At 44.6% G+C, this 27,081-nt stretch overlaps 1 protein-coding gene across 2 annotated transcripts in view; it reads left to right on the forward strand.

Annotated features, from left to right (window-relative positions):
• Nucleotides 1–24,712, forward strand: part of Gtf3c3 (general transcription factor IIIC subunit 3) — a 33,284-nt gene extending 8,572 nt beyond the window's left edge. Inside the window, exons 5-19 of one of the 2 annotated variants that reach the window (XR_012908802.1) lie at nucleotides 423–614; nucleotides 1,526–1,691; nucleotides 5,103–5,250; nucleotides 5,692–5,764; nucleotides 7,088–7,191; nucleotides 8,208–8,379; nucleotides 13,166–13,368; nucleotides 14,664–14,765; nucleotides 15,571–15,706; nucleotides 17,619–17,856; nucleotides 18,653–18,843; nucleotides 19,489–19,613; nucleotides 22,138–22,290; nucleotides 23,321–23,719; nucleotides 23,820–24,712. Coding sequence is in view for 1 of the 2 variants with exons in the window: in XM_075955906.1 (XP_075812021.1) it covers nucleotides 423–614; nucleotides 1,526–1,691; nucleotides 5,103–5,250; nucleotides 5,692–5,764; nucleotides 7,088–7,191; nucleotides 8,208–8,379; nucleotides 13,166–13,368; nucleotides 14,664–14,765; nucleotides 15,571–15,706; nucleotides 17,619–17,856; nucleotides 18,653–18,843; nucleotides 19,489–19,613; nucleotides 22,138–22,290; nucleotides 23,321–23,443 (2,126 nt within the window). In the remaining variant the exon portion in view is untranslated. Of the gene's footprint in view, nucleotides 1–422; nucleotides 615–1,525; nucleotides 1,692–5,102; nucleotides 5,251–5,691; nucleotides 5,765–7,087; nucleotides 7,192–8,207; nucleotides 8,380–13,165; nucleotides 13,369–14,663; nucleotides 14,766–15,570; nucleotides 15,707–17,618; nucleotides 17,857–18,652; nucleotides 18,844–19,488; nucleotides 19,614–22,137; nucleotides 22,291–23,320 lie in introns of both variants that reach the window. The other variant, XM_075955906.1, reaches the window with a different exon arrangement.
• Nucleotides 24,713–27,081: the final 2,369 nt, after the last annotated feature.

Consider the following 27,081-nt stretch of genomic DNA (forward strand, 5'->3'; position numbering starts at 1 on the left):
AGAAAGGAGAGTTTTCTTGAAATTGTGTTTTGTTAAAAGAAAATAATGCTTTAAAAATGATGCTGGGTCTGATGGCGCTTGCTCTTAGTGTCCAGAACTAGGGAGGCTGGCAGGGTTCTCAGGTGACCACCCTGAGCCAGGTAGTGACTCTGAGGACAGCCTGAGCCAGGTAGTGACTCTGAGGACAGCCTGAGCCAGGTAGCAGGAGCCCACCTCGAATACAGACGAAGGCTGAGCGTGTTTGAAAGCAAAGTGTAGTATAGCTCTGTGTTATCGAAGTTGTGGTGAATCGTTTTTAGAGTTCTGTTGGAATGATCAGAGCTTAGATAGCGGAAAAAGTCTCCAGTTTGAACGGTAGTGTCCGTACCAGCTTAAGCCTCTTCCGTTAGCCAATGAAATTTGTTTTATTTTTATTCTTTTAGCTCCTTTGGCTTACGAGCCGTTCTCTACGCTTGCCATGATATACGAGGACCAAGGTGACATGGAGAAGTCGCTGCAGTTTGAGTTGATTGCTGCACATTTAAACCCCAGTGACACAGAAGAGTGGGTTAGGCTGGCAGAAATGTCTCTGGAACAAGACAATATTAAGCAGGCTATTTTTTGCTATACAAAAGGTAATGCCATTTTTCTTGTGTAGATGGAAAGAAATTATTTTTCTTGTTTTGTTTCATTTGTTGTTATATGCATTTATTCTCTTGTTATATTGTTATATGAGAACTGCATCTGCCTTCCCTCTTCCCTCCAGTTCCCCTCATGCCGCCCTCCAAATTCATGCTCAGATCTCTGAGAGGGAGCATGTGTATACATAAATGTATAAATACATAAATCCTGCTAAGTCCATTTAGCTTTGCTTACATGGCCATGTGTTCAGGGCTAACCACTTGGGATAGGAAAATACCTCCCTCCTCCCTCAGCACCCATTGATCCCCTGTAGATCTTTTAGGGGCGGGGCTGTGTGGAATTTTCCTGAGCCATGTGGGCGTATCAGCTGCTGCCATTATGCTGGTCTTGTTCAGGAAACCGTATTGTTGAGGCTCATGGGTGCATTTTCCATGTGGTATCTGGGGTACCGTCTCACAGCAGACACCCTGCCCTCTCATCTGTGATTTCCCCCGAGGCTTGGGTGTGCAGGCTGTGCTGCCAGAACTGTTAGTGAGTAAGTTGTTTCTTTCATTTGTTGAACAATGTTCCATGACCAAATGGATTTGTTCCTCATAGTCTGTTACAGCATCTCCCTGGTTCTCATGCTTATTTGTGACTTGCTTTGTATTGCATTGACTATAGCACAGAATTTCAGGTTTCCCACTGAGGTCGGTGCTGCCTTCAGGCTGTTAGCGTTTATGGTTTGAGTGACCAGATTACTGTAGAAAGCCAAGTCTGGCCTTAGACCAAGCCTGTTCAGGAATTCTTGTGAAGATAGTTTTATTCCAGAATAATTTTATTATTATGTTTATTAAATTTTTGAGGTAAGTCACACTTCTTTTGATAAATATGTAACTTTTTTATTCCTCTTCTTTTTTTATAGCTCTTAAATATGAACCTACTAATGTCCGTTACCTGTGGGAGAGATCAAGCCTGTACGAGCAGATGGGTGATCATAAAATGGCCATGGATGGCTATAGGCGTATTTTAAATCTTCTGTCTCCGTCTGATGGAGAACGCTTTATGCAGTTGGCCAGAGATATGGCAAAGTAAGTCTGAAGTGAAATGTATATACATGTATGTCTTTATTAGTTGTTTGCAAATCAAGGCTATTTGAAATAGAATATATTTTACATTGAGGTCCAAAGAAAACATTTGTCTTCCGTGCTTTATATTTGCCCAGTTATAGTGTTTTTTTATTTAGTGCTTTTTGTTTTCCAAGTTGACTGTGTGATTGCTTAGAAAATTTCATATGTGAGATTGCATTTCCAGGGCTCAGACTCTGAAAAGTGAGGTGTATCTGCACGGGGCTCAGACGCTGGAAAGTGAGGTGTATCTATCTGCACGGGGCTCAGACTCTGAAAAGTGAGGTGTATCTGCACGGGGCTCAGACTCTGGAAAGTGAGGTGTATCTATCTGCACGGGGCTCAGACACTGAAAAGTGAGGTGTATCTGCACGGGGCTCAGACACTGAAAAGTGAGGTGTATCTGCACAGGGCTCAGACGCTGGAAAGTGGGGTGTATCTGCACGGGGCTCAGACGCTGGAAAGTGAGGTGTATCTATCTGCACGGGGCTCAGACTCTGGAAAGTGAGGTGTATCTATCTGCACGGGGCTCAGACTCTGGAAAGTGAGGTGTATCTATCTGCACGGGGCTCAGACTCTGGAAAGTGAGGTGTATCTGCACGGGGCTCAGACGCTGGAAAGTGAGGTGTATCTGCACAGGGCTCAGACTCTGGAAAGTGAGGTGTATCTATCTGCACGGGGCTCAGATGCTGGAAAGTGAGGTGTATCTGCACGGGGCTCAGACGCTGGAAAGTGAGGTGTATCTGCAAGGGGCTCCTACGCTGGAAAGTGAGGTGTATCTGCAAGGGGCTCCTACGCTGGAAAGTGAGGTGTATCTGCAAGGGGCTCCTACGCTGGAAAGTGAGGTGTATCTGCACGGGGCTCAGATGCTGGAAAGTGAGGTGTATCTGCAAGGGGCTCCTACGCTGGAAAGTGAGGTGTATCTGCACAGGGCTCAGATGCTGGAAAGTGAGGTGTATCTGCACAGGGCTCAGACGCTGGAAAGTGAGGTGTATCTGCAAGGGGCTCCTACGCTGGAAAGTGAGGTGTATCTGCACGGGGCTCAGATGCTGGAAAGTGAGGTATATCTGCACGGGGCTCAGACTCTAGAAAGCGAGGTGTATCTGCAAGGGGATTAGACTCACAGGGTTCTGTGACTTAGTTGAAGTTGTATGTGTTTGCGATTTTTTTTACAGATTTTTTTATTGCAATGTGTCAATGAAATCTTTCTGGTCTGCACTGTCTCTAATCCTCTTGAGTCAGTACTAGAACAGAATGTCTCGTGTTGACCGTTCCTGTCACAGGCTCTTTCTTTAGAATACTCGTACAGCACGTACTTCTCCCACTGTATTGTGAAGCAGACAAAGCAGGAGCCATGTGGCTAAGTGACATCTCCTGCTGTCCTTCTGTTTGAAGACCATGGTGTGGCATTTTATCCTGGGGTTCACTGTCTTGATTTTGGTATTAGGATTATCCCGTTAGCTCTGGGCCGCCCCTCCCTCCTCCAGGGCAGTAGACAGACATTTCCATGTTAGTCAGGGAAGCAGCTCTGAACTGATGGCTGATGGTATGTCTGTCGTGAGCACAGAGGGTCTGCCCAGATGACCTGCCGCTAAGTTTGCAGCAACTGCAGGGCGTGGTCTAGTAGACCCGAGGAGTTCTCAGGTGGCTTGTGATGATCCCCTTGTTTTGGATGTGTATTGTATGTGCAGAGGGACAATGGCCAGTTGATTGATTAGGCTTTGCTATGGTCCTCAGTTACTCTCCAGAAACATTCATCGACTGTATCTTCCATAGGCATTGAACAACTATGAAAAGTTCTCTGCCCTCATACAGTCTATAGTCCTGTGAGGGGAGATAGGCAGTAATCAGATAACAGCCGGATATTACTATATCACGTGATAGGTGAGGACGAAAGCAGGGAGAGGGGATAGGAGTACAGGGTATGGAGTGTGCTGTCATGAACAGTGTGGGCGAAGGACTCGGCCCCCACCGAAGGGAGCTGCTGCTGAGGGAGGAGGCTCCAGCGCGCTGGGGAACAAGAGGGAGGGCAGTGCCTTAGGGTAAGCACAGCAGCACAGCAGAGAAGTCTCAGGAGTGAAGCAGCCGGCCCTTGTGGGCTCTGGGAGGGACTGTGCCTTTTACTCTAAATGAGTTTCGAAGTCACTGAAGGGTCTGAGTAGAAAATGATGATTTGACTTAAGTTTTAAGTGCATCAGTTTTGGTTGCTCTTTTGAGCAAAACTTGAAGAGTGGTAAGGGCAGAGACAGGACAACAGACAATTATGGAAATGATGCTTGGGAGGGAAAGTCATAGCTTAATAAGGACAGAAACAGCAGAAGGCATAAGAGGTGATGAGATTCTCGATGAAACTTAAGAGTTCAGCTAAAGATACAGGGTGTGTGCGTGGGCTCATGTGTACTGGAGGGAAGGAAGATGGGGATATCGGGTGTGTGTGCGTGTGTGCGTGTGCACAGGCTTGTGTGTGTGGGCTCATGTGTACTGGAGGAAAGGAAGATGGGGATCTAGGGTGTGTGTGCATGGGCCTCATGTGTACTGGAGGGAAGGAAGATGGGGATCTAGGGTGTGCGTGTGCTCATGTATATTGGAGGGAAGGAAGATGGGGATCTAGGGTGTGTGTGTGCTCATGTATACTGGAGGGAAGGAAGATGGGGATCTAGGGTGTGCGTGTGCTCATGTATACTGGAGGGAAGGAAGATGGGGATCTAGGGTGTGTGTGTGCATGTGCACAGGCTTGTGTGTGTGTGATCACGTTTACAGGAGGAAAGGAGAAGATGGTAAAGAAAGCTCTGAGGAAGGACTAACTCTGAGTTATTCCAGCATTTAGACATCAGGGAAAAGAGAACTTAGCCAGCAGATGAAAAGACAATACCCAGTGCAGGGAAGAAGGGAAGAAGGTGACATTCCAGACTCACTGAAGAGACATGTCAGTGAGGGGTGTGGGTGTCCTTGTGAAATAAGGAAGACAGGTTCCAAGGAGCGAAGACTGGGGTTTGGCGCTCAGGGTTAGCTACCTGGAGATCTTTGGCAGAATGGTAGTGTCTGCACAGCGGGGCCTGCATCAGGTGTTTCTAACTTCTTAGTCTCCAATCCAAAGAACTGAAAGAGTCCAGAGTGGCAAGGAAACTTTATTCAAAAGAAAAAAAAAAAATGTGCAGATCAGAAAGAAACTCTGCAGGCCACATGAGTGAGAAAGTATCTATAATTGCCCAGGTTTTTCCCTTTGGGATTCAGGAGGAGGAGTTTGGTTGTTTAAAGTGCTTTCTCCCCTAAGTTTTAAGAAACTGAAGTCACTTAATTGTTGAAGGTCCTAAGCAAGAGTTGAGTTTTATAGTCAGAGTTAAGCATTCATTGACTTGCCCCTCACTGTTTTAGGAGTTACTACGAAGCCAACGACAGCACTTCAGCTATAAACATAATTGAAGAAGCTTTCTCAAAACACCAAGGCTTAGTCTCCATGGAGGATGTGAACATAGCAGCTGAACTGTATATTTCCAACAAGCAGTATGACAAGGCTTTGGAGGTAGGAACGTTCTCGTGCATCTCTTCTAGGTTTAAAACTGTGCTTATGTTGCAGAAATGCTTTGAAATTAGCATCTTGTCATTTTAATTATTTACTAAAGTATGCATTTAAACTAAGTGGATTATGTGTGAAGTATAAAATGTAATTATATGGTAAGTGCTATTGCCGCTGTAAAGCCCAAGGTGTCTGCACTCAGTGGTAGCGGGACTCAGCGGAGCAACTCCTGCTGGAGAAAGCAGGTCAGTTTGCTGTCGAACTGATGCATCTTTGGTTGTAGTCGGTGTGATATGATGATGTCAGTGTTCTACAGCTAGGATTTCTCATTTTAAAAAGGTTCTTCTTCTTAATACCATTTTATGTTGTAAGAACTACTTGAAATAAATATTCACAAAAAGGTTTTTTATATATAACTTTTATTTCTCTTTTTTAAAATTTCTTTAGGTAATTACAGATTTTTCTGGAATTATCCTAGAAAAGGAAACTTTGGAAGAAGGCACCTCAGAAGAGAATAAAGGTTGTAGTTAATTTCACGTAGGACATGAGCATAGCTCTCTTATTAGGTGTGGGTCTCCTTGGTTATGTTCTCAGAGAGTGTGCACGGCAGGATTCGGTTTTCTTATATTGGCTTTTATGGAATCTTTTCCCCCTTTTTGCAATGCTAAGGCTCAAGCCCAGAGCCTTGTGCATGAAGGGCAAGCATTCTGCACTGACATATACTGCTAGCCCTTCGTTTGCAAGCCATTTAAAAAATGTTTTGAAGGTTTTTATTAATAGGTTCACTTGAACTTGACATTTCGTTTGTTTGGTTTTTTGGCTCTTTTTTGCTTCGGATCTTACTCTGTAGCCTAACATGAAACTTACCATGTAGTCCTGGCTGGCCTCAAACTCATGGCAATCCTCCTGCCTCAGTCTTCAGATGCTGGGCGTTGTGCATCACCATATTCAGCTCCTATTTATCATTAGAAGAAAAAGAGTTTACAGTCATTCTTAATCTTTTTCCTTCCTTCCTTCTCCCTTTTTCCTTTATTTTCTTTTTTCTGTCTTTATTTATATAAGACAGGTTCTTGCTATGTAGCTCTTGCTAGCCTCAAACTCCAGGTACCAGAATTGTGTCACCATGCCTAGATCAGCCATGCTTTTTGGTTTATACTTTCTTTCTTCTAAAAATTATATTTTGGGGGCTAGGTATGATGTTGCTTACCCATAACTACAGTCTCACAGTGAAACCATGTTCCTATGACTGGACTGGGTAACTCAGACTATTAATTAATGGCAAATTCTGTAAAACAGATGAGATTACTTAATTTGCCAGTAACTTACATTTGAGCCTACTATTAATTAGTATGCAGTTTAGGAAATGGAAGCAAACTGACTTGTAATTTGAAGTAAATATGAAACAAATATAGATTAGAAGTCCTTTAATTTCCTGGAACTTTAAAAGTTGTCTTGCTATAATAAAGTTTTAGAAAGCAGAAAAGTGACCCTTTTTATAACCTCTCTAGAGTAAAGTCTAAAGTGAAGCTTTTGAACTCAATTTAAAAAGAGAGGTTTCATACATCCTGGTCATTTTTTATCTTTTAATCCTCTGGAGTCTGGTAAAAGGTATGGGAATTTTTATGTCTGGGCTAAGTCGATACCAGGAAGAAGGCGGGATGAGTACAGACACAGACATCTGGAAGAGGTAAGAAGCCGCTGACCGTGCTGTTGAGAGTGAGCACTGACTGGGTCTCCCCTAGAGCTGTGGAAACGGCATCTTGTGTACAGGCTGAAGCTGCCTTAGGTGGCTTTGCATGCGAGCTTGCAGGTAGGAATGAGTGCCTTGTCTGTTGGTCCCCAGCTGCTGAGACCGTCACCTGTTCTATCCCTGAGAGTGTGCCCATAGACATCACGGTGAAGCTGATGGTCTGCCTGGTGCATCTCAACATCCTCGAGCCGCTCAACGTAAGTAGCACGGGGGCCACACCCTCCGCAGAGCGCTGTAAGATCCTTCCTGTCGAGCCCACGGTCTCCGTCAGATGACTAGAAATTACAACGAGACCTTAGATTTTCACATTTCTTAGTGACGGGGAGGGCACGGTAAATGTCACATTACTTCCATAGGAAGAACTCATAAAAGCAGAGCGTTTTGGAATTGGACTTGGAATAATTTTATTTTTTTTAAATTTTTTATGATTTATTTATCTTTATATTATGTACATTGGTCTGAAGGTGTCAGATCCCCTGGAACTGGATTTTCAGACAATTGTGAGCTGCCATGTGGGTGCTGGGAATTGACCTCAGGTCCTCTAGAAGAGCAGTCAGTGCTCTTAACAGCTGAGCCATTTCTCCAGCCCTGGAATAATTTTCTTTTAAAATGAGAACAAGATTAGAAGTTGTGGTTAGCCCCTAGGCAGTCTATAATTGCCATATCTGCTCTCTGTTTCTGACTTTAGAACAAGTATTTCATTGAATAAAAAATGTATTGAGCATCTGCTTTGTTGACCTTTGGATAAGGTATTAAGTAAAACAAACCTTCCCTTCTCTGGTAGATCATTTGTTATAAGAGATTAAATACATTCATAAAATATGTAAGTTATCGGGTGGTGAAAAGTGTTCTAAAGAAAAAGAAATCTACAGAATGGAGGAATGGGAGAAGGCCGTAGGGATCCCCTGAGAAGGTGCTGAGTAGGAGCCGAGGGAGTGGCTCTTCAGACTCCCGAAATTGCAGGGAGCCCAAGGCACAGACTTGATGGGCTGTTTAGAGAACGCACTCCCCAGTGAGCTCACTTCCTGGCCGCTGGCCCTTTAATAGGCCCATGCAGGGATGAGTGAGGAGTCTGGATCTTTTTAACAAAAACAGAGAAATGAGCAGTAAGCTGTTTTTGTTAGTCCTCGCTGCTTTTTTGGCTTATGTCATGTAGCTGATAACGTGGTTATTTACAATGAGTGTTTAACCTCTGGTTTTATTTGGCGTTTAGCCTCTCTTGACAACACTGGTGGAACAGAATCCTGAAGATATGGGTGACCTCTATCTGGATGTGGCTGAAGCTTTTCTGGACGTGGGTGAATACAATTCTGCACTTCCCCTGCTCAGCGCGCTGGTCTGCTCCGAAAGATACAACCTTGCAGTGGTTTGGCTTCGGCATGCAGGTAACACTTCAGCTGTGGAGGAAGCTGCTTCAGCCTCCATTCCCAGCACGGTACATTATAACGTAGAATATCCATGCCTGTAGTTCCGAGTTTGTGTAGCTGGGAGACTGGTTTGTACTGCGGTCGTCTTGCTAGATTACCAAGTGTCAGCACCCTTGAGCCACCGCTCCTGACGTGGGTGACATCAAAGCCACAGTGTTCTCTCTAGAGGACAGTAAATTTGCCTAGTGACGTTGACTTTACGGGAAATCCGAGGGTGATAACGTAAGAAAGCTGACATGCCCCTTAAACACCTGTCCTTCACTTGCCGTAATCACGAATTATAGAACTGTATTATCAGATAGGAACAACTGTAGTAATAGGGTGGCGGCGGGGCTGCGTCCCCCAACACCCCAGCCGCCAGCTCGGCTAGCTTAAGCCCCGAAATAATTACACAGACACTGTATTCATTTAAACACTGCTTTGACCCATTCCTATCTAGCCTCTTCTAGGCTAATTCTCACATATTAATTTAGCCCATTTCTAATCATCTGTGTAGCGCCTCTAGGTGCGCTTACCGGGAAGATTCTAGCCTAAGTCCATCCTGGGTCGGAGCTTCATAGCGTGCATCTTCCCTGGAGCAGGTAGCATGGCGTCTCTCCTGCGTCTGCTCTGGAGAGGAGAGCTGTCGAGTCTGAGCTCACTTCCTCTTCCTCCCGGCATTCTGTTCTGTTTACTCCACCCACCTAAGGGTGGGCCTATCCAATGGGCCTAGCAGTTTCTTTATTGCTTAACCAATGAAATCAACAGATTGATATATGACACTCCCCCATCACTTCCCCTTTTTCTGTTTAAACAAAAAAGAAAGGCTTTAACTTTAACATAGCAAAATTACATATAGCAAAACAGTTATCAAGTAAAAATTACAATAATCTTTATCATAACTAAGGAAAACTATAACTATAACTAACTATTCTTAACTCCATCAAAGACTCCAGAAAGATACAATACTACATAAACAAACAAGAAAAAAGCAACTTTTAAAACTCTAGAAATGACAGAGACATCTCGCTGCCTGGACAATCACCCAAAGTTCCTCTGTACCGTTGGGGCATCCATCTTCAGCCTTCAGGCCCATGGTATCCAGCAGACATTTCCATAAAGCAGGAAAATTCAAAGTCAGTTCAGTCACTATCTGTTGTGTCCTGCAGAATGTCTTGCAGACTCTTTCATGAATCAGGAACCCCGAAAGATCATCTCACCTTTAGGCAAGTTCAGCAGTCCTCTCTCTGCGGGTTCTCTGTGTCCAGTTTATGCAATAGTCCAGGCAAGAGCAGTTTCTTGCCCAAATGGCTATCAAACTCCATAAGGATCCTCTTCGATGCCCATCTTCTTCTTGAAGTAGATTGGTGCTGCCAGGAGCAGAGTGTCTCATTGTCATGAAAAGTCCTCAGTAATTAAAACATTAAATGTCCTATTCTGTAATCTTTGAGAGACATGAAGAATGTCTATCCAAAATATATCTATATATATCTAGAAAATCTAACATGACTACAAGCTTTACTAATTTCGATGATTATCCATTAGTAACCTCTATTTCCTATTATACATTACATTTTAAAAATGAACTACACAATCACAACACCTTATTCAAGATCAGAAATACATATACATATAACAAAATTGACTGTAAAATCCATACCAATGCAAATTATTCATACCTATATCATTTCCCCCTTTAAATGTAAAAGAACGTTTTATAAACCATATTTGGGAACATGGGCGCAGTTTTTTCTCTCCAAACTGCTTCCTGCTGAATGGGGGCGTCGTTAATTAGGTCTTTCATGGTATAACCTGTGTGCTAGTTTCATCTCAGTTGGCAGTTGAGCAAAGCAATTTTCTGAAGATGTTCACAGCAAACCTTCAGGAGGACGTGGTCCATCATACCAAATCGGAATAGAAGAAATGAACAGGGTCTCATCCTCTGTGAAAACAAAATAAGAAACTCCTTTCCAAAGCATCATGTCCTTAGATCCAAATTTCAAAATCGTAATACCCTTATATCCATTCTGTTTCCACTTGGCAGCCCATATAATGAAATGTCTCTCTGTACTTAGCTCCTTCACAGTCAAAAATTTTAAAGAAAACACAATGTACATAATCCAGACTCTCTGTGAATTTTCCATCTTTACGCGGCTTATTTTTATTTATATCTATAACTATCTGTACTCTGTCTCTTTAAAGACTTTACTTTTACTTTTTTCTTTTTAAACCATTAACTTTATTCTCTATATTCTTTTTCTTCTCTCTCCCAAGCCTACGTACATTCATCCAACAGTGTGACTCATTTAGTGGTCTGAATCTGTCCTATTGTGAATCTGCAATTTTTTACTATCCAGGAGCACTTTTGATTTGTGCCTTTAAATCACTAGGCGCTTAAGAATCTAAGATGTGACATTCCTAGGTTAACTTTTTGCTTTTTGAGCGTATATCTGTAGACCAGGCTGTCTTTGAACTCTCAGAGATCCGCCTGTCTCTGCCTCCCAGGCATTCTGTTCTGTTTACTCCACCCACCTAAGGGTGGGCCTATCCAATGGGCCTAGCAGTTTCTTTATTGCTTAACCAATGAAATCAACAGATTGATATATGACACTCCCCCATCAAACAACATTATTTTTAGTTTTTATAAATGTATGTTTAATGTTATTCGGAGAGAAAATAGTTGATGTGCTTTTCCATGCTATTTGAGCCCCCGTACTCAAGATTAACCTATTAATCATTTTATTTTATTGTGATTAAATCCATAATAGTCCGAAAATAAGTTATTCAGAGTAGAGAAAACCACTTAAGAAAGCAACCAGATCTCCTAGACATACAAAAATAGAAGATAATCTGCTAGGATGTCCTAAGTAAAAAAGATTAAAGGCTGGGGAACAAAGGCAGGCGGACTTCTCTGCGTTTGAGGCCAGCCTGGTCTACATCGTGAGACCCTGTCTCAAACAAACAGACAAGCAAAACAAAACCCCAAAAGAAAAACAAACAAAAAGACATCAACAGAACAGTTTTCATTTAATGTTTGAAAGCTGTAACAAGTATTGAGAGAAGCAAGTCCTCTGTAACTAGAGAAGAAATAGTTGGCCTCTAAGAACACAGCTTATATCACAGGTGGAATCTAGGAAAAATCTCATTATTAAGAGAACATTTTTTCGCCAAGTGGTGGTGGCACATGCCTCTTAATCCCAGCACTTGGGAGGCAGAGGCAGGCAGATCTCTGTGAGTTCGAGGCCAGCCTGGTCTACAAGAGCTAGTTCCAGGACAGGCTCCAAAGCTACAGAGAAACCTTGTCTCTAAAACCAAAAACAAACAAGCAAAAAGGAGAACATTTTTCTATTTTGAAGAGTAGACATGAATGTGATAATTCCTTTAAACCAAGCCACCGTTGTGGGGTTTGTAAAGGAGCCGTGGTGCACTGGGGCTGCCCCGTGATCAGCAGTAGGCGCTTGGAAATCTTCTCTCATCCTGATCATGTTGATCACTGCTTTTTCCATTTTGAAGCCATGCAGCTTGAAGTTAGTGAATTGTGTCAGTCAGCTGAGTTGCAGTGGGAATTAAAGCTTTGGTCATCTAAACATCAGGGAAGCCCATTGAAGGATTTGATAGCTGTGGTGTCGCGTGAGCTAACTGCGACGACAAGCAGGAGATGCCGTCATGACGGTCCATTCATGCTTCCGTTCTAGTTGGTTCTCGAGAGTTAGCCGGCCGCAGTGGCCAGGAGACATTTGAGGAGGACACTTTGGAGGTCATCTGAGGAGATGTGGTGGAGCTGCTAGAACAGAGAGGACAGGAGAGAAGAAAGACTTCTCAGAGCGTGCCTCCGAGTCCAGATGACGGAGCGGGGTGGATGGTGAGGGATTTCCTGCTGAGGACTCCTGTTGAGTGGAATGGGAAAGTGGGAGGTGGTTGATATTGGGGGTCTCCAAAACTAGGGAACCCAGTAACAGTGTGAGTGAACTGGTTATGGGGGAGCAGAGAGAGGTGAGGATTGGGGAGTCACCTCTCCATGGGCTCATGATGCCGTGTGAGAGGAGGGAGCTAGCTTACTGTTGCCAGTACCCTGGATTTTATAAAATCCTAATCTAAGATAATAGACAGTTAATGCTGTCAGCAGTCACTGTGCCGTAACAAGCAAGTCGGCATGTTAAGATGTTTCCTGTGGTATGACCGGCGTGTTTGTTACTATATAACATTCAAAATGCCAGTGAGGACATGGGGATTGCTAAAAACAGCACCCAGTCAGGAAAGACTCATCAAGTTGAATCTAGACTCTGACTACATCCTTGAGGCAGTTTAGTTCTGAGGCCAGGCCTGGCGTTTAGCTCACTCCATAGAGTGCTTGCCTTGTATGCATAAGGCTCTGGCTTTGATCTTTACCACCAGGGAAGAGATCAGTAGAATGGCCAGTTGATCGATCAGTTAACAGAGTAGGAGGGAGGCTATAGTCGTGGTATACCGTTTATAATAAATAAATTATAATAATAAATTTTTAGACAAGGAAAAATAAGTACAAATAATATATATTCATATTATAGTTTTCTTCTGTTGCTCTAACAGTTCTTTTGTGAATGGGTACTCAGGCTCGGAGGCTGGGGCGAGAAGGTTGCAAATTTGAGATCAGTCTATACTACATAGTGAGACTCTGTCTCAGAAAGTAAAATAAAAGAAAATAAATTACTAATTAAATTTGAAAAGCAATAGTTTTGTCCAGTTTACAACTTGAGAATTAAACATCTTTATTTTACCATCCTAGAATGTTTGAAGGCCTTGGGCTACATGGAGCGTGCTGCCGAGAGCTATAGCAAAGTGGTTGATCTGGCCCCACTCCACTTGGATGCAAGAATCTCACTTTCCATCCTCCAGCAGCAGCTGGGTCGTCCTGAGAAAGCCCTGGAAGCTCTGGAGCCGATGTATGACCCGGACACGTTAGCCCAGGATGCGAATGCCGCACAGCAGGTCGGTCACGCCTCTGGGCTTTCTGCTCGGTTCGCTCAGCTCAAGAGCCTCTGCCTCGGTTTTTACAGCTATTGTTTAGTGTGTTCATTTAGTGGGATTTGTTTGTTTTGACATGTGTGTTGTATGTACTAGTAGCATGAGTGTGTGTCTGCTTGGAGGTCAGGCAGATGACATGTGTTGTATGTAGTAGTGTGGATGCGTGTTTGGAGGTCAGGCAGATGACACGTGTGTTGTATGTAGTAGTGTGTGCGTGTTTGGAGGTCAGAGGCAGATGACGTGTGTTGTATGTAGTAGTGTGGATGTGCGTGTTTGGAGGTCAGAGGCAGATGACGTGTGTTGTATGTAATAGTGTGAATGTGCGTGTTTGGAGGTCAGAGGCAGATGACGTGTGTTGTATGTAGTAGTGTGAATGTGTGTGTTTGGAGGTCAGAGGCAGATGACGTGTGTTGTATGTAGTAGTGTGAATGTGCGTGTTTGGAGGTCAGAGGCAGATGACGTGTGTTGTATGTAGTAGTGTGGATGTGCGTGTTTGGAGGTCAGAGGCAGATGACGTGTGTTGTATGTAGTAGTGTGGATGTGCGTGTTTGGAGGTCAGAGGCAGATGACGTGTGTTGTATGTAGTAGTGTGGATGTGCGTGTTTGGAGGTCAGAGGCAGATGACGTGTGTTGTATGTAGTAGTGTGGATGTGCGTGTTTGGAGGTCAGAGGCAGATGACGTGTGTTGTATGTAGTAGTGTGGATGTGCGTGTTTGGAGGTCAGAGGCAGATGACGTGTGTTGTATGTAGTAGTGTGGATGTGCGTGTTTGGAGGTCAGAGGCAGATGACATGTGTGTTGTATGTAGTAGTGTGGATGTGCGTGTTTGGAGGTCAGGCAGATGACATGTGTGTTGTATGTAGTAGTGTGGATGTGCGTGTTTGGAGGTCAGAGGCAGATGTCAGGTATCTTTCCTAGGTCTCCCCACATACGTGTGTGTGTTGACACAGTCTCACTAAACGTGAAGCTCTCATTGCTATGGCTGGCCAGCGAGCTTCTGCCTCTGTGCCCCGTGCTGGGTTCTGGGGTCTCCATTTCCCTAGCCTCCAAACTGAGTGGTTTTGAAAAACAGTTTAGCCTTACGTTTTAGTCATTTTTATTAAGTATAAATTATAGCTTCTAACGTAATAGGTTTTGATTTTATCATAAAACAAATGTTCGTAGAGTCTAGTTTCTAAAAAAAACAACCTTATTTCTTCAAATAAAACCATTTTCGTCAGCTTCATCTCAGCAGTCCCTGTCGTGTGCTTGCTTCTCTAGGAACTGAAGCTGCTGCTTCACCGGTCTACGCTGTTATTCTCTCAAGGGAAAATGTACGGTTACCTGGACACCTTACTAACCATGCTGGCCATGCTTCTGAAGGTGGGGAACATTCAGAATGCTCACTTTAAAAATGTTTAAACAGAATGACAGCTTTGTAATCGTCCCTCTGTATTAAACAGTTTAAAGGGAAAAGCTGGTGAATACAAAACTTAGAAATTAGTGATATAAGACTAGAAATTCTTTTATAACAGGGATTTACTCCAGAGCCTTGCATGTGTTAGGTAAGTACTCTCCTATTGAGCCATATCCAGCCCCAAGATTGGTAATATAAGCTTGATTGTAGAAAGACTGAAAAAACCTTTAAGTTAACTTATCTTGAAATAAGGGAACTCAAGAATTACCGATTATTAATTAGCCCCATAGACAGTAGTATGTATGCATGTATGTATGTATGTACTAAAATGGGTCATTTTGTGAAAATGTTGTGTATGTTTGCACATCCATTCTGGGTCTTTTTTTTTGTTGTCGTTGTTGTTTTTGAGACAGGGTTTCTCCGTGTAGCTTTGGAGCCTGTCCTGGAACTTGCTCTGTAGACCAGGCTGGCCTTGAACTCTTGCCTCTGCCTCCCAAGTGCTGGGATTTAAGGTGTTGTGAGTCTTTTTTCGCAGGGAAGCGACATGCATTTCCTCTCCCTCTCCTGCTCTGCACGTCATAGTGAACTGACAGTGTCCCCTGATAATGTTTCTGTACTGACAGAAATTCCTTTGATAAGAAAAATAGATCAATTCATTCTACTTGTAGGCATTTAAAATGTGGAGTCATTTGCTGGCGTGCTTTCAGCCTGGTTTGTGGTACTTGTGGGTCGTCAATCTTACTAAGAAGCAGCTCATCATCTTTTATTCAGGTCGCAATGAACAGAGCCCAAGTTTGTTTGATATCCAGTTCCAAATCTGGAGAAAGGCATCTCTACCTTATTAAAGTGTCAAGAGATAAAATATCAGACAACAATGAGCAGGAAACATCAAATTATGATGCAAAAGGTAATTGCTTCATTTGTTTTACATAAAACTTGACTGAATTGAAAAAGACTGAGGTAAAGCCTGATAACCACCTAGAGGAAATGAAAATTGTAATCTCAGTCTGCCAGGAATAACCAACTCATTGTTAGAAGACAACTGCAGATACTTTTAAATATTAAAAGCAAAATATCCACTGGATGCTTCTCTGAAAAACATAAAGTGAAACAGTTTGGACCTTTTACGAAGAAAATTATCCTGTGAAGATTAGATGTCCCGTGACTGTGATCACATTGCTTCTGTTGTGTTAAATCCTTTTATGACAAAGGTAGCGATCACAGGAACTCTCTGCAGGTGAATGTCAGCGTCCCTCCAAGTCACGGGACTTTAAAGACATACAGTGCTGGGGTGTTGAGTGCAGTGGTTACGCAGAGAAAGACCGTTAGAGACCGGAGACGGCAGTCTGGGGCGACTGCATTTTAGCTAACACAGCATTGACTAACTGTTAGGACCAGCACTGGAGTCCAAGAAGATGGAGTCAGGAGCGCTCAGATGCCCACGACCTAGGCTCTAGCTGCTTGTGAGCCCTGCTGTCTCCTCAGTTCGTGGATTCTGGGTTTATTCCAGAAGCTTCTCGTGGCATGTAGTTTGGACATGTTTCCCTAAATTATTTTTCTGCATGTAAAACCTAGCTTTTTCCTTCCTCATTTCAGGTCTGCTGGCTTTTCTTAGTTTGGTAAGATTACTAATTTCATCTTAGTGGTGATGGCATCTGACTGGATGTCTTTATGTAACATGCAGCTGTGTAGGGCTGGGGTCAACCCGGGCCTTGCACATGCTGGGCAGGTTCTACCAAAGGTCCTCTCATCCTGCATGCAGCTCTGCACTCTGTATTTTCACATAGAATTTTCATAGGTTAGTTTGCTCTCTCTGTAGCTGGTGTGGAGAATGCACACTAGTCCACTGGATAGCAGTCTATACTGTATCAGGTTATTTCTTTATATTCTGGTGTATGGATAGTACTGTAGAGTAAGCATCTTCATATATAGATCTGTCCATGTTTTCATTGTTTAACAGATTACCAGAAGAATAGTTGGTAGCTCAGACAATACAAATCTTTTTGCCTTTCTTTTCCTCTCCCCCTCCATCCGTTTTTCTTTTTCAGTGTTAGGGATTGAACTGAGGGACCAACACATGCTAGGCAAGCCCTCTGCTACTGAGCTGCGTTCACCATCCCAAGTCCTTTGTCCCCTCTTCTCCCCTCCCCCACTCTTCTCTTCTTCCCTCTTACTCTCTTTTTTTCTTTCTCTGTTTGCCTTTCCTCCTTCCTCCCTGCTCTCCCTCCTTGTAAATTGCTTTGGCTTGTCTTAAACTTGCCACGCAGCTCAGGCTGGCCTTAAACTCTTAGCGCCCTCCCACTTCATCATCCTGAGTGCTGAGACTTACAGGTGTGCGCTACCGTGTCTGCCTTGCTATTTTTTAATGTAATTTTTTAAAGGAGACTAATATAAATGGACAAATGAAAAAGATGTTAAAGGCAAAGTGAAATTTTAAGGCAGAGAAAATTGAGATTTGAAAAAGACCAAGAAAACCCAAATCTGTACAGTGTGGCAGTCACTTTCCAAAGATCAGAAGGCTGTGTGCACTCTGTTTACTTAGAAGACCGTGGGCATCCACGGAGAAGATGCTCATTCCCCCAAGGGCAGCGTGCATCTGAGCTGAGACCAGCAACGGCATGTGGGGTTAGTGACTGCAGTCATGAGAGTTGACTGCCATGCTAGGTTGTTGGTCATTCAGAACCGAGGGACACAGGACTGAAGGAGTCTACACAAGCAGCCATTCTTCTCGTCTTTGTCGGGTTATCAGCAGGTTAGGACTCAGGACTGCTGTTTCTGCAGCTGACATGTCCTGATTGGTTTCCCTTGTCTCGTTCTAGCAATATTTGCTGTGCTCACGAGTGTCTTGCCCAAAGATGACTGGTGGAACCTTCTCTTGAAGGCCATCTACACCTTGAGTGACTTAGCCCGGTTCCAGGAAGCCGAACTGCTCGTGGACTCCTCACTGGAGTACTACTCCTTCTATGATGACAGGCAGAAGCGGAAGGAGCTGGAGTACTTCGGTCTATCTGCTGCTATTCTGGACAAAAATTTCAGAAAGGCGTATGACTATATCAGGTGACTTTCCAGTCTTAAATCATATTTCAGAAATATTCATGTGTATGTGTGTGTGCCTGAGTGTATGTCTGTGCACCACTGTGCAGGAGCTCATGGAGCTCAGAAGAGGGCACCAGATCCCCTGGAACTGGAGTTACACATGGCTGGCAGCCAGCATGTGGGTGCTGGGAACTTGATTCTCTGCCAAAGCTGATGGTGCGCTTAACCACTGAGCTATCTCCACCCCTCCGTCGTATTTTAAGTCTGTTTTCCGACACCACCTGTGTACTTACTTGACTTAGGCTCCTGCATCAGAAATTAATAAGCTGTTTTGTTCCCAATGCTCCTGTGGCCCGTGGCTCAGTTCACTGCTCATTCTTAGATGAACTTTACAGCTGGAGTTCTCAGGTTCGGGGCCCCCTGACATTTCCTGGTTTGTGACATTAGGCTAGTGGTTTAACATCTCCTTCCAGGATCCCATTTATAAAAGGGCATCCTACTGTCGTTAGGGTTAAATGGCTTATCGTATCTAAAGCCTTTCACAGTGCCTGGAGCGCTGTGTTTATCAGTTACTGCTTATGGTTCTCTAGCGACAGGAAGCTGGAAGGCAGGTACAGCAAGCTGCTAGACGTTTTACATTAAGAGATGTTTTTAACATCAAAAACAAGATAAATGCTCCCTTAAGCAGTATTTTCTAGGGAACAAGATCTCTCATAAGAAGCTTTGCTTTTCCTTACTGGTGGACAGCAGCTAAGGTTTGTATTAAACTTGCTGATTTCTACATTCTTTCCCTCTTGTTTCCGTGCTGCTGTTGCAGGGTGATGGTGATGGAAAATGTCAACAAACCCCAGCTATGGAATATCTTCAATCAAGTCACCATGCACTCCCAAGACGTAAGACATCATCGCTTCTGCCTCCGTCTGATGCTGAAAAACCCAGAAAATCATGCTCTGTGCGTTCTAAATGGACACAACGCATTTGTATCTGGGAGCTTCAAACATGCACTTGGTAAGTGTGCTGACACCTGATTGTCGGCATGGGGTCAAGGGCCAGGCTTCTGCTCTGGAGCAGAGCTGTCTGGGTTTCAAATCAAATAGCCTCTTTCCCATGCAGAGCAGTCCTTAGACGTAAGAACCTATCGTAGAGATTATTTTGGACATTCAGTGAATTAATATAAAAAGAAATCTTTAAAACAAAGTCTGCTATGTAAGAGTGCTTCTAAGTACAAATAGTAATCATGAGAACGTTTTGTTATTTTTCTTTAGAGGTCAGGTAGGTCTAAGGTCAGCAGGTATTCCTGCTTAGGGTTAGAAGTCATCACCTGGCAACCGTGTGCACACATGCGCATGCCCACATGAACACCGTCACACACCACACACATTCTCCCTTTACTTTGAAAACAGATTTAAGGTCATAGATTATCATACTGCTAAATTATTTTAGAAGTATTATTCTATGTAGAAATGTCTATCTTGGCTCAAGTTACTCTATCATCAAGATATACTTACGAGGATACTTCTAATAGTGGTGTACATTGCTGTAAGGTTTAAGCTGATGATGTTAGGGTCTGCATACATTTAAAAACATGTGAGCGATGAGGAAGTGGGAGCTCTGTTGTCACCATGTCATGGTCTGACCTCACTCTCACTCCAGGGCAGTATGTGCAAGCCTTCCGTGCCTATCCCAGCGAGCCTCTGTACAACCTCTGCATCGGCCTCACCTTCATTCACATGGCGTCTCAGAAGTATGTGCTCAAGAGACACGCTCTGACTGTGCAGGTAACTCAGTAGACTCCCGCACGAGTGCATGTGTGTAATGCCTTTCGGAAAACCTATTTCAAAAGTAATGCCTGCTTGATAAAAGTGTTGGGAACGCTCAGTACTGATTCCTGTGCCCTGGACTCATGGGACTCAGTATAATGTCACACTGAGGATGAAGGCTGATTTCCAGCAGGTAGTGAGCATGTGCAGTAAGATCGCTACAGCTGTAGGAGAATCTGCAGGATTTAGGGTAGTGACCGTGTGCAGTAAGATCGCTGCAGCTGTAGGAGAATCTGCAGGATTTAGGGTAGTGACCATGTGCAGTAAGATCACAGTGGCTATAGTACAATCTACAGGATTTTGAATTGGGTCCTTTTATGCTCTCTGGAGGCTCCTGTCTGAGGTCCTAAGGACTCATTTGATTAGTTTTGTGTGCCTGCTCACATCTGTGCAGGTGAAGCCACACACACGCGTGTGCGTGTGTGTGTGTGTGTGTGTGTGTGTGTGTTGTAGAAGCCAGCGGTTAAATTGGAGAACTTACAGTCTTTCACCTTGCCCTTCCACAATGTTCCCTGAACCTTGGTAGTGTTTTCACTGGGACTGGGCTCCACTCTGCATTTTAATTGGTGGAGGTTTTTCCTAGTGGTCTCTGTCTGTTGCAAAGAAAATGCTCCTTGACGAAGCGGGAAGACGACTCATCTGGTTAGGAATCGTGCTGGCTTACTAAAGGAGTGGTTGTAGATCCTCCTCTAATAGCAATGAGTAGCTGGCTAGGTTTCCAGTACCGGGCATGGCTTTCCTCTTGTCAGGTAGAGAGCGGGGAGTGACGACCGAGGTGTGCCCCTTCAGGGTTCTCAAGCCTTGGTGGACATTAATATGATTCGTAACATCATAGCCGTAGGAATGGTGGTTGCCTCTCTCCTTTGGAAGCTTGCATGGTGCCTTCTGGTGCCATGAAACCCAGTCCTCAGGGAGGGGACAGTGGTCTTCCAGCTCAGGGTGTCAAGGCCTGTTTCTCAAGTACATGGTGTCTTTACCAATAGGGACTGTCCTTCCATTTTGGGGTCAACCGCGGGCAGCAGCAATAGGCTGTATGCTTTGGGACTCTCCTGAGTAGTCTGGGCCGACAGCTCAAAGGAGGACTTCTTATCTGGTTATCGGGGTTTTTAGTCTTTGGCCCTTTGAAGGCAGACCAGATAAGTCCATTAAAATTCTATATAGAGAGAATTACATGCATTACAGTTGTTTTAAAAGGCAGATGGTAGTGTGTTTTCTTGTGGCTCTTTCACCGGTGCCCTGTTGGTCCTCTCCCCTCCTGTATCTCCCTGGTCAGATCGCCGGTGCCCTGTGGTCCTCTCCCCTCCTGTATCTCCCTGGTCAGATCGCCGGTGCCCTGTGGTCCTCTTTCCTCTCCCCTCCTGTATCTCCCTGGTCAGATCGCCGGTGCCCTGTTGGTCCTCTCCCCTCTCCCCTCCTGTATCTCCCTGGTCAGATCGCCGGTGCCCTGTGGTCCTCTCCCCTCTCCCCTCCTGTATCTCCCTGGTCAGATCGCCGGTGCCCTGTGGTCCTCTTTCCTCTCCCCTCCTGTATCTCCCTGGTCAGATCGCCGGTGCCCTGTTGGTCCTCTCCCCTCTCCCCTCCTGTATCTCCCTGGTCAGATCGCCGGTGCCCTGTTGGTCTCTTCCCTCTCCCCTCCTGTATCTCCCTGGTCAGATCGCCGGTGCCCTGTGGTCCTCTCCCCTCCTGTATCTCCCTGGTCAGATCGCCGGTGCCCTGCCGTTTATCCCTCCTCTCTTCTCACCGCCGTCCCCTCGTCTAGCAGTGGCCTCACTTTATTTCCCAATTTCTGTAGTTGCTCCAGGATGTGGAGTTAGGAGCCTCCAGTACGAGAGAACACGCGGTGCTTGTCTTTGGGTCTGGGTTACCTCACTAAGATCCTTTCTGGGTCCATACACTGACCTGCAGAGGTCCCGGTTCCATTTTCTTTACAGCCGAGTAGCATTCTATCGTGTATGTGTCATTTCTTCATCACTTGTCGTCGTAGGGCGTTTAGGTTGTGCCCATCCCCAGCTTTTCTGAGCAGCAGTCATCTGTGGAGCAGTAGCTAGAGCGCATGGGAGGTTTTATTTTTAGCTTGAGACTTCTACACACTGATTTCCATAGCGGATGCGCAAGTTTCCAGTCCTCCAGTAGTGAATGGAGGGTCTCTTTTTTTCTTACATCCTCTCATTTTTTGTGATGGGTTATCTCTTGGCCATTCTTCTTTTCTTTTGAGAACTCTCTGTTCAGGTCCTAGACTCAGGTTTTGAATGGGTGATGTGTGTCTTTTGACTTTCTTTTTTGTATATTCTAGATGTTACTCTTCCGTCAGATGTACAGCTATGCAGAGGCTTTTCAGTTTTATGAGGTCCCCCTTGTCTGTAGCATGATTCCCTGCGTCAACGGCACGTTGGTGGTGTATAACCAGACTCTGACATGCGCGGACTTCTTCAGTGTGCTGCCCTTGGGTGAACGTGCTCAACCGTCCTTTCCTTTTCGGTAGGGCTTCTCCTTCCTTAATCGATACCTCAGCATACGTGGGCCTTGCCAGGAATCCTTCTACAATTTGGGCCGTGGCCTTCATCAGCTGGGACTGACTCACCTTGCAATCCACTATTACCAGAAGGCTCTGGCGCTCCCCCCGCTCGTGGTAGAGGTAACGTGCACATGGCTTCCTTCCACACTCTGCTCTGTAATCTGCAGGTCTAGACAGTGTATATAGTACAATTTATGTTTGGGGTCAGGTGTAGTGATACATATCAACAGTCTCATGGGAAATCAAACAAGATCTCAAGCCAAAGGCCATCTCGGGCCACAGAAATATCTTGTCTCAAGTTTTTTTTTCTGTAATGTATTTATATTTAGGCTTAGCAGCAGGAGACTGTGGCATCCTGGCCTTGTGGTCTGATCAACAACCGTCTGACCCTGTGCACATGCGGTTGTGACCTTTGGCACCCTTTTCAGTTATGCAGAGGTAGTTCCTGTGTCTTCCGGTAGGAGCTGCCGGTTGTGAATCCCGAGTATCAGTGTATACTGTTCAATTCTGAGTTCCACAACAACCCGTTTCATGAGAACAACCAAACAACCCTTTTTTGTATGTGGGGGTTCATGTGATTGCAAGCGCATGTATACCAAAGCGTGTGTGTGGAGTCCCGAGACCAGCCTCGCGTTGGGCCTTGCCATCTGTCTGTTGTGGGCCGCTGTGCACTGCAGAGGCGAGTCCTGGAGGTCTGACCTCGGGCTGCCATGCTTGCCCAGCCTCCTCACACAGACAGAGGCCACTGTCAACATAGTTTTTAAAGTTTGACACACACACTGTGAGCAGCAGCATTTATTTTGGCCTCCATCAGTGAAAGTGAACTTTGAATACCGCAAGGGAACTGCCCAAGTTTTCAGACCCCTGCTAGGAACTCTTGACAAGCTCTCAGTGGGGCTCCCGACCGCTTGTGGTGCCATTTACTGACTCAGAATTGGTCTGTTCTACTGTGACTGGTAAGACTTTTCAGTTGCTTAGACATTTGACAAAACCGTGACTATACTCCTGAATCAGTGTAGGTCTGTAGGTCCAAGGTATTCTGTTTTTAGTATTATATGATTTTAAGTCATTTTGGAAAATTACAGAAGCTTGTCATAATACTGTCATGGTTGACAGATGGAAATGAAATACTCATTGTCTTTTCTCCTAGGGCATAGAAGCTGACCAGTTAGACCTTCGGAGAGACATTGCCTACAACATGTCTCTCATTTACCAGAGCAGCGGGAACACGGCCATGGCGCAGAGGCTTCTGTACACCTACTGTGTCATATAAGCCGCGGACCAGATGGTGCTGTCACCACTGCCACTGTCCTCACAGCCGTAGCGTTGAGGCTGGAGTGGGGGGCTCAGCTGTAGAGTGCCTGATTACTGTATGCACAAGGCCCCAGATTCGAGCCACAAGCCTTTAGAAACCAAAACACTGCTCTCATCTCTGGAATATTTGCAGTGTTACCATTCCCTTCAGCGTTCTACAGAAAATTATTCCCAGTGCTGAAACGGACAGAGTCTCTGAGACAGTGTCTGCTAAGCTCCTGTGTGGGAGACAGATGTGTTGTCCTCGAGGAGATAGACAGATGCTGTAGTATGTGATTACTACTCAGATGTTGTCCTCGAGGAGATAGATGCTGTAGTATGTGATTACTACTCAGATGTTGTCCTCGAGGCATTGCAGAGTCCACTGCTGAGAATCAGCACGAGAAGACCTGTTTTATCTACTTATTTTCTTGTGCAGTCTATCGAACCCAGGTCTGGTACCATGCTAAGCAAGCAAGTGCTCTACCAATGAGCTATATCCTCAGCCTTACAGTTCAAGTATGAACATACGTGAACATACAGTCTCTGCAGGGAATGGTTCCTGCATTTCTGGACAGTGTCATTGCTGTCCAAATACACAGTAAAGGAGGGAGCTTACTAAAGGAGAAGCAGATTTGTATTCTTACAGTGATGTAATTACTTACAGCCAACACCTAACACAACTAATTAAGATGCTTTTATGGTAGGAAGACAATGAGTCGATTCATTTCACATTCATTTGTGAGTATGTTAGTTTTAGAGTGTGAGCCTTGGGCCTGCGCTTAATTCAAAGCCCAGCACTCCAAGGAAAAAGAGTCAGTGCATCTGGCTTCCCAGTGGAGAGAAGCGGTCATCTTATCATGTTCACACAGTAACATGTGCATCCCAGTGTAGGGCACTCCCAGACAACTCCAGATTGCGGAAGCTGGACATTTGAAATAAAGGGTTGATAAAGTTTCAAGATATTTTACGTCATTGCATGTTGTTGAATCTCAGATCAAAACATTTGCTAGATATACTGTTTCAATAAAAAGAGCTTTTGTGGAAATGCTGTAACGTATGATTGATTCTAGAACTAGTCCAGTGTTGAGATTGAAAGGTTAAAATACAACGGAGACTTTTTTAGGAGTTCTTACCCCTCTTTATACTGCATATTCAACTTTCTGAGAAGCAGAATTTGTATATAATTAGGAAATGCATCTTGTATTCTGTATATATCTATATATAAATAAATCCTTTTTAAAATTTTGTTTGTGTGTGTGTTCGCTGGTGTTTTGCCTGCAGGTGTGTCTGTGTGAGGGTGTCAGGTCCTCTAGAACTGGGGTTACAGACAGTTGTGAGCTGCCATGCGGGTGCTGGGAATTGAACCTGGGACACTGGAAGAACAGACAATGCTCTTAACTGTGGAGCCGTCTCTCCAGCCCCATACATTCTATTCTAACAACTGAGATTTTACCTTCTAAAAAATTTCATTTCATGCCACTGAGTAATAATGATGAGGCTAACTATTGATGACTGATAAATTTAGGTCTCGGAATCCTACTGTGCATTCTGTATGTCGTCTCTCTATGAACCACCACGTATAGACTCGGAATCCTACTGTGCATTCTGTATGTCGTTTCTCTATGAACCACCACGTATAGATCTCGGAATCCTATCTATGCATTCTGTATGTCGTCTCTCTATGAACCACCACGTATAGATCTCGGAATCCTACTGTGCATTCTGTATGTCGTCTCTCTATGAACCACCACGTATAGATCTCGGAATCCTACTGTGCATTCTGTATGTCGTCTCTCTATGAACCACCACGTATAGACTCGGAATCCTACTGTGCATTCTGTATGTCGTTTCTCTATGAACCACCACGTATAGATCTCGGAATCCTATCTATGCATTCTGTATGTCGTCTCTCTATGAACCACCACGTATAGATCTCGGAATCCTACTGTGCATTCTGTATGTCGTCTCTCTATGAACCACCACGTATAGATCTCGGAATCCTACTGTGCATTCTGTATGTCGTCTCTCTATGAACCACCACGTATAGATCTCGGAATCCTACTGTGCATTCTGTATGTCGTCTCTCTATGAACCACCACGTATAGATCTCGGAATCCTATCTGTGCATTCTGTATGTCGTCTCTCTATGAACCACCACGTATAGATCTCGGAATCCTACTGTGCATTCTGTATGTCGTCTCTCTATGAACCACCACGTATAGATCTCGGAATCCTATCTGTGCATTCTGTATGTCGTCTCTCTATGAACCACCACGTATAGATCTCGGAATCCTACTGTGCATTCTGTATTTAGTCTCTCTATGAACCACCACGTATAGATCTCGGAATCCTACTGTGCATTCTGTATGTCGTCTCTCTATGAACCACCACGTATAGATCTCGGAATCCTACTGTGCATTCTGTATGTCGTCTCTCTATGAACCACCACGTATAGACTCGGAATACTACTGTGCATTCTGTATGTCGTCTCTCTATGAACCACCACGTATAGATCTCGGAATCCTACTGTGCATTCTGTATGTCGTCTCTCTATGAACCACCACGTATAGATCTCGGAATCCTACTGTGCATTCTGTATGTCGTCTCTCTATGAACCACCACGTATAGACTCGGAATACTACTGTGCATTCTGTATGTCGTCTCTCTATGAACCACCACGTATAGATCTCGGAATCCTACTGTGCATTCTGTATGTCGTCTCTCTATGAACCACCACGTATAGATCTCGGAATCCTATCTGTGCATTCTGTATGTCGTCTCTATGAACCACCACGTATAGATCTCGGAATCCTACTGTGCATTCTGTATGTCGTCTCTCTATGAACCACCACATACAGAGTTCTCTGAACAGCAAACTGGAGGACAGAGACTGGGGTTCTGTGTCGGAAGTTACTTCAGTCAGCATCTAACAGAATTAGACATATTGGGTAAGCTGGTGCTGGATCTCCGCGGATGGCGTGCCTACCTCGTGTGCACAGAGTTCAGAACCAGGTGTGGTGGGCACCATGTGCAATTCTGGCCCGTGGAGGTAGAGGAGTAGTCCAGGGTCGTGCTTGGCGGCAACACGGTAAGTTCAAAGGCAGCTGGGTTCCGTGAGACACTTGTCCTAAAGGAAACAAAGCAATTGTTGGTTGGAACACAAGCAACTGACGTAACCTTTTACTTTTCACTTCTCCTGTTTCTCGAGCTACACAGACTAAATGCCTGGTTTCTCAAATCTGCTAAACAGTATTGGCGGGACAAGGAACAAGTTTCCAAGAAAAAATTCTGTGTGTGTGTTTATTTAACACTTACAGTCATGGCTAGTGAAGGCCACAAGCAAAGCCCTCAAAGCCTGGTGATGGTGTTTGTGCTACAGCGATGAGGAAGTCAGGGATGAGAATAGGAGCTTGTGGGCCAGAGAGCAACCAGAGAGACTCTGCCCCAACAATGTGGACAGTGAGAACTAATTCCCAAAAGTTGTTGTCTGACCTACCCGTGTGCCCTCACACACACACACACACACACACACACACACACACACACTGAATGCTACAGTCCTACTGTCTGCTAAGCATCCTTGAGATGCATGGCTTCTGATTTTGTGGAAGGCGG

The sequence above is a fragment of the Microtus pennsylvanicus genome, chromosome 22 (genome assembly GCF_037038515.1).
Source record: "Microtus pennsylvanicus isolate mMicPen1 chromosome 22, mMicPen1.hap1, whole genome shotgun sequence".
Classification (NCBI taxonomy): Eukaryota; Metazoa; Chordata; class Mammalia; order Rodentia; family Cricetidae; genus Microtus; species Microtus pennsylvanicus.